Here is a 7,743-nt window from a genome sequence, read left to right on the forward strand (position 1 = left end):
TTGTTATATATTTGATATTAAATGTTTTTTGTAATTAAGATGTTTATAGATTTTGCTATTCTATATGATTTATGTCTGTAAAATGAGAATTGGGTTTTCTATCTATAAAATGAGAAATTGGTTTGTTTATTATTATTATTATTTTTTGAGTGGGTGTCTCACTCTGTCGCCCCGACTGGAGTACAGTGGCACACTCACAGCCACCCCAGTGTCAACCTGCCAGATTCTGGCATTCCTTCCAAGTAGTTGGAACTACAAGTGCGTGCTACCATGTCCGGCTAATTTTTGATTTTATAGTAGAGATGAGGTCTCGCCAAGTTCCCCGGGCTGGTCCCAAACCCATGGACTCAGGCAATCCACTCGCCTCGGCCTCCCAAAGTGCTGGGATTATGGACTGAGTCACCAAGCCCAGCAGTTTGTTCATTTTTAGTTCAAATTGTATATAATCACTAAAGTAACTTTAACAGGTATAGCACTAGAAAACCATACGTGTACTGATTACTTATTTTTCCTTAATTTTTTTTAAAGTGCAAAAGATTAAATTTTACAGAAGAATGCAATCAAGTGATGGCTTTTTCTTTAGAATTTGAATATGGAGGCCACAGGAACAGATGAAGTTGACAAGCTAAAAACTAAATTTATATCTGCTTGGAACAACATGAAATATAGTAAGTATTATGATATTAAAGCTAAAATATCTGAAGAAATATTTGAAGATATATATTATCTTCCTTATTAGGTCATTGACAATTACTTGAGAATAAATGACATACTTTATTTCAAATGAAATAATTTTGTAAGGAATGTAGTTAAGAATATCTCCTGAAGAAGGAGCCAAATATCATAAACATTGCTAAGAAACTCATCATACTGCTGTGCGAATGACTCGGTGAAGCCTGAGTTGTGGGTGGTGGAAGTACTCACCGACACAGTTATGAACTTAGAAAGGCAGATCTGTTTAAGGGAAGACATGCTGTGAAGAGCACAGTGAGCAGAACAACAGAGAGCGACTGTGTGCTGGCTGCCAAGAGACAGAGGCTAGAAGGAATTTTTATAAGGCTATGATGGGATCTCATTTGGTGCCAGGGGAATTGCCTACGTGACATAGGGAATTTTGCAAAGGAAAGTTGTTTTTATGATGAGTTCTGCAAGACTGCTGATTGATTGTGGTGTTCTGTTTTTGTTTATTTTAAAATTTATTTTAATTTTTTGAGTTGGAGTCTCACTCTGTTACTCAGGCTAGAGTGCAGTGGTGTGCTCACAGCCACTGCAACCTCCACCTGCTGGGCTCAGGTGATCCTTCTGTCTCAGCTTTCCAAGTAACTGGAACTACAGGCACGCACCACCATGCCCGGTTGATGTTTTGATTTATTGTAGAGATGCTTGCCAAGTTGCCCAGGCTGGTCTCGAACCTGTGAACTCAGGCAGTCCTCTTGCTTTGGCCTCTCAAAGTCCTGGGAATATAGGTGTGTGCCACCGTGCCCAGCCAGTGTTCTGTTTTTTAAGGTAGGGTTCATTAACAGCAATGGTTCATTAACAGCAATGGTTAACTGCTTTTCCTTTTACTGCAGAATTAACAGCAGTGGGTAACTGCATCTCTGTTTACTGTGGGCTAAAGTTAGTTTACAACAATGATTTACAGCTGGTCAGTAAGCTTTTACAAATCTTGCTGTGGTTAGTAAATTTTTGTAAAAATTTATCTTGAGGTCCCTTTTCTCAGTATAATTTACCCAATTGTTGGTGGCTTCATTGGGGTGCATATTTTCCCATATATACTATGTGGCCTTTTTTTTTTTTTTTTTTTGTTGCTTGAGTATTGCTAGAGTATGTTAATATTCCCATGGCTTGTGCTGCCTTTTTTTTTTTTTTAAAAAACATTCCAAAGCACATAGAATTTGTTCAGGTGCCTCAGGTTTTCAGATTCAATTTCAGGCAGCTCCATCTGTGGGGCAGGAAATAAGCAAAATAGGCCTTTGAATGGACACACAAAACAGTATGAAGTTTATACACCAATACTGCTGATTTTTCTCCTAGCGTCAATTTTTAACCTAGTTGCTCTTTGTTTGCAAGCAAATCCAATGAGGATTATATGGAGATTTTTGAAACCCATCTAATATGGAAGAGTACTCAGCAGAACCAGTTTCAACAGGAAAAAACTTATATCCATAAAATATGAATGAAAACAGAATTCAGTAAAACCCCTTGATAATGCAAATTCAGGTAAAACACAATTGGCAACTGACTTCTGATCCGCTGGAAATCATGGCCGGATAGCTATGTAGATAGCTATCTGGCAATAACATGATGTTACATTTTGAAAATTATGAGCATTAATTAGCAGTCACTCCCCATTCGTGCTTGGTCGCCTGGAAACCACTGATTTACTTTCTACCTCTATGAGTTTGATTATTATTTTGGGTAAATAGATACATACAACTTGTGGTCTTTTGTGTCTGACCCCTCCCATTGAACATGTTTTCAAGGTTCATTCATGTTTTACGTGTGTGTATGTAATTCATTATTTTATATAGCTGAATAATATTTCACTGTGTGGTTATACCAGATTTTGTTACCAGTTTACCTTTCACCATGTCCAAGTTTTTGTGCAAACGTTTTTTTTTTTTTTTTTTTGAGTCTGAGTCTCATCTCACTCTGTTGCCCAGGCTGGATGGAGTACAGTGGCATGGTCACAGCTATCACAGCCTTGACCTGCTGGGCTCAGATAATTCTTGTGCCTCAGCCTTCCAAGTAGCTGAAATTATAGGCACACACTGCCATGCCTGGCTGATTTTTAAAAAAATTTATTGTAGAGATGAGGTCTTGTCAAGTTGCCCAGGATGGTCTTGAACTCCTAGACTCAGGCAATCCTCTCACCTCCACCTTCCAAAGTATTGGGATTTCAGGCATGAGCTATTGCGCATGGCCTAAACATATGTTTTTAATTTAATCAAGTCTATATCCAACTAGGAGTAGAATTGCCCAACTAGGAGTAGAATTGCTGAGTCATATATTAACTCTAAATTTAACTTTTTGAGGAATTGTCAAACTATTTCCTGAAGTAGCTATACCATGTTACATTCCCATCAGCAATGTTTGAAGGTTCAGATTTCTCCACATCTTTGCTAGCCCTTCTTATTGTCATCTTTTTTATTAGAGTCATTCCAGTGTTGTGAAGTGGTATCTCACTGAGGTTTTGATTTGTATTTTCCTGATGATTAATGATGTTGAGTATCTTTTTATAACCTTATTGGCCATTTGTATATCTTCTTTGGAGAAATGTCTATTTGTATCCTTTCCCTATTTTGTAATTGGAATATTTGTTGTTTTATTACTGAGTTTTAAGGGTGCTTCATATATTCTAGATACAAAACCCTTAGCAAAAATATGATTTACAAATTTTTTTCCTCATTCCTGGATTGTCTTTTTTCTTTTTTTTAATTTTTGAGTTGAAGTCTCACTCTGTTGTCCAGGCTGGAGTGCAGTGGCATGCTCACGACCACCCCAGCGTTGACTTGCTGGACTCAGGTGATCCTTCCACCTCAGCCTTCCAAGTGGCCGGAAATATAGGTGCATGCTACCATGCCTGGCTAATTTCTTGATTTGTTGTGGAGAAGAAGTCTTGCCAAGTTGTCCAGGCTGTTCTTTAACTCATGGGCTCAGGCAGTCTCCTCACCTCGGCCTCCCAACGTGCTGGGATTACAGGCTTGAGCCACCACGCCTGGCCCTTTTTATTTTCTTGAGTGTGCGCACTAAAGTACAAAACTTTTGAATTTTGGGGAAGCCATTTTATCTATTTTTCTTTGCTTACTTGTGCTTTTAATATCATAATAAACTATTGCTTAGATTAAGATCATGAAAATATATACCTATGTTTTCTTCTAAATGGAAGTTTTTTTTAGAACATTTAAGTTTTTGATCCAGTTTTGAGTTAATTTCTACATATGGTGTGAGGTAGGGATCCAGTTTCATTCTTTTGTATGTGGCTAACTCGTTGGCCCAGCATCATTTGTTGAAAAGACTATTGTTTCTCCATTGACTGGACTTGATACCTTTGACTAAAATCAATTGACCATGGGTGGTCTGGGTTTATTTCTTGACACTCAATTCTATTCCATTTATTGTATGTTTATCCTTATGCCAGTATCACACTGTTATGATTACTGTAGCATCGTAGTAAAATTTGTTCTTTTTATTTCAAGTTTGTTTTGGTTACTCTGGATCCCTTGCATTTCCATAAGAATTTTATGGCTATTTTGCCAGTTTCTGCAAAAACACCAGCTAGAATTTTGATAGGGATTTAATAATGTCTATAGATCAATTTGAAGATATATTGCCATCTTAACAATATTAAGTCTTCCAATACATGGATATGGATGTCTTTCCATTTATTTAGGGTATTTTAAAATTTATTTCAAAAGTGTTTTGTAGTTTTCTACTTACAAATTTTGCATTCCCTTTGTTAAAATCATTCCTATTTTATTCTTTTTTTCTGAGTTGGAGTCTCACTCTGTCGCTTAGGCTGGAGGCTGGAGTGCAGTGGCGCTCTCACAGCCACCCCAGCGTCGCCCTCCTGGGTTCTGGTGATCCTTCTGCCTCAGCCTTCCAAGTAGCTGGAACTACGGGCATGCACTACCATGCCTGGCTAATTTTTTATTTATTGTAGAGACAACATCTTGACAAATTGTTCAGGCTGGTCTCGAACCTTTGGACTCAGGCAGTCCACTCACCTCAGCCTCCCAAAGTGCTGGGATGAGAGGCTGAGCCACCAAGCCTGGCCATCTTTATTATTTCTATGCTCTTTATCTTTTTGCTGATTTAATATACCATAGGTTTTTTTGGGTAAGACTCTATTTGTGTAGCTAGTCTCCAAAGGTGACCCTCAGCGAATCATGCCTTGTGTTGTTTCTTCTCATTGAATTTGGGCTAGTCTGTGCTTCACATTAACTAATAGAGTGAGATAGGAGTAATGCTGTGTCAATTCTAGGCCTAGCTGTTAAGAGGTGACTTCTGCTTGCCCTGTTTTGGAGCTCTGAAACTGTTAAGTATTTATCACAACCACTTGAGGCCAATATTATTTCCCCTGTTTTACATGTAAGGAAATGTGACTCACTCTGAAAGGTTTGGAAATTTGGCCAGGGTCCCACAGCTATGAAGTGGAACAGCCATCACTACTATGCTGCCCTGCCTCTGAAGTTCCATAAGATGCTAGGTGGATGATCCTTTCTTAGGACTCTTGGCATTTTCCATCACCCTATTTGGGCTAGTCTGTGCCTCACATTAATGAATGGAATGAGATGGGAGTGATGTTATGTCAATTCCAGGCCTAGCCATTAAGCGGTGACTTCTGTTTGCTTTATTTTGGAGCTCTGAACTGTTAAGTAACTAGTTCAGGTGCCCTGATGGAGAAATGACATGGAGAGACCACATAAAGAGTCAAGTCCTTCAGACTACTTAAGAGAGAGTATGTCAGCTGTGAATTCAGTTGAGCCTCTTCAGCTGATTTCTGCTATGTTAGAGACTCCAAGCAAGACCAGTGGAAAACTACCCAACTGTGTCCAGTCATTGTGTGAAATACGAAAAAATGTTGTTGTTTCAAGTCACTAAGTTTGAAGTCGATTATTAAAACTTATTATAGATAACTAGAACACTGACCCAGTTCATCTCTTACATTTTTTTTTTTTTTTGGTAATTGAGGGAAAATTAGCATAAAGTAAAGTTAATAGTTCTTAGGTATACAATTTGAAGAGGTGGACACATTCATATACCTGTGAAGCCAACAGTCGAATCACTGTGTAGATAATTTCCTTCACCCCAGAAAGTTTTCTCATGTTTCCTTTTAGTCAATTCCTATCCCTCATGCACAGTCACTGCTCTGCATCAATTTATTGAATGACTGTTTTGCCACATGTCCAATTTGCCAAGTATGCTTGTTTTCTTATTTAGTTTTATTTAATTAGTTTTCATTTAGAACTCATAGCATTTAATTTGTCCCTAATTCACTCCCCTGCTGCTATACATAGAGATTTATAGGTAAAGAGGAGGGAGACTGAGCAAGAGAATAAAAATATTCTTGAATAGGAAGAGTTCTGATGAATGTGTTCTTTTTTCTTTTTGAGTCGGAGTCTCACTCCGTCGCCCAGACTGGAGTGCAGTGGTATGCTCACGGCCACCGCAGCGTCGACCTGCTGGGCTCCAGTGATCCTTCCGCCTCAGACTTCCAAGTAGTCAGAACTACAGGCGTGTGCTACCATGCCTGGCTAATTTTTATTTATTTACTTATTGTAGAGATGAGGTCTCACCAAGTTGCCCAGGCTGTTCTCAAACCTGTGGGCTCAGGCAATCCCCTTACCTCGCCTCCCAAAATGCTGGGATTACAGACTTGAGCCACTGCATTAGGCTGAATGTATTCTTAATATGTATAGGGGAAACTTGTTCATAATAATACTTCTTATTCATGACTTTTTCCTATGCCCCAGGCTGTGTTATCCATTGGCTCTAAGGTTTCTTTATTTGTATTTTTTGGAGAGGCAAACTTGTTGTGATGCCTAGGTTGGTCTTGAGCTCTGGTCTCAAACAGTCCTCCAACCTTGGCCTCACAAAGTTCTGGGATTACAGGTGTGAACCACCACGCCACGCTGGACTCTATTGTTTTTATATCCTTCATTTTTCCCTCACTCTGCCTTTTAGTACCCTGGCTTAGTATTAATAAGTGGGGCAGAGACAAGTGGTAATTTTCTTATGCTTTAAAAAATAAAAATAAAATGAAAACTAGTCAACTAAATCTAAATAAAAGAAAAAAGTATGTTCTATAGATTAGTTATTTGGCATATTGATCTGATTCAGCTCTGACATGCCTGTGGAAAAAGAGAGAAAAACAGCTGGGCCTTATGAGAAGTTCTGAGTCCCCTTATGCTGCTATTTTCATGGAGTATTAAAGAAACCAGTCTATGGTGAGGAATTAGACTCTGCACAGGAAGTAGAAGAGTAAGAGAGAATATGTACCACATGACTGAGGGTTGAACTTTAAAGTACTGTAATGCTGTACTTGTGAAATATGGACCCTTGTGTTGCCTCAGGCTCTGACCAATCGGATTCATAATTTTTTTTTTTTTTTTTTGAGGAAGGACTGGTGATTGGTAAGAGGAGTCACTCGATAGAGTGTAAAGCATAGGGAGAAAGGGAGAAGCTGCTCCTTAAAAGTTGCTTCTTTTTATTTGAGCTTGTTTTTATTAAGTTCTTAGAATTTTCTTGGAAATACTGCTTTTGTTTCGTTGTTGTTTTGTTTTTTTGAATTGGAATCTCACTGTCGCCCACGCTGGAGTGCAGTGGCATGATCATGGCTCACAGCAGCCTTGACCTTCTGAATTCAGGCGACCCTTCCGCCTCAGCCTTCCAGGCGAATGCTACCACGCCTGGCTAAGGCATTGATTTTTTGTAGTGAAAAGGTCTTGCTATGTTGCCTAGGGTTGTCTTGAACTCCTGGGCCCAAGTGATCCTTCTGTCTCAGCCTCCCAAAGTGCTGTGATTATAGGCATGAGCCATTGCACTCCACCAGGAGGAGGTTTTTATTGTTTTGGCTAATAGAGTCATTCCAGTGCTATACTAGTAACGTTTCTTTTTTTTTTATAATCAGTATATTTTATTATGATATTGTGGGGTACATTTAAGGGTTAGGTATACAAATATGCTTCGTTCAGGCACCCTTGTTGATAAGAGGTGTCTCCACATCCCCAGACAGATATT

General features: G+C 38.9%; 1 protein-coding gene across 7 annotated transcripts in view; it reads left to right on the forward strand.

Annotated features, from left to right (window-relative positions):
• The window catches only part of ATG4C (autophagy related 4C cysteine peptidase), a 101,610-nt gene that overhangs the window by 19,029 nt on the left and 74,838 nt on the right, over positions 1-7,743 (forward strand). For all 7 annotated transcript variants that reach the window (XM_008068359.1, XM_008068364.1, XM_008068362.1 and 4 more), the window contains one exon: positions 529-668. In XM_008068359.1, the coding sequence (XP_008066550.1) occupies positions 593-668 (76 nt within the window). In that variant the 5' untranslated portion in view covers positions 529-592. The remainder of the gene's footprint in view (positions 1-528; positions 669-7,743) is intronic.

This window comes from Carlito syrichta, unplaced genomic scaffold (genome assembly GCF_000164805.1).
Source record: "Carlito syrichta isolate Samal-C Ts95f unplaced genomic scaffold, Tarsius_syrichta-2.0.1 Scaffold310501, whole genome shotgun sequence".
Lineage (NCBI taxonomy): Eukaryota > Metazoa > Chordata > Mammalia > Primates > Tarsiidae > Carlito > Carlito syrichta.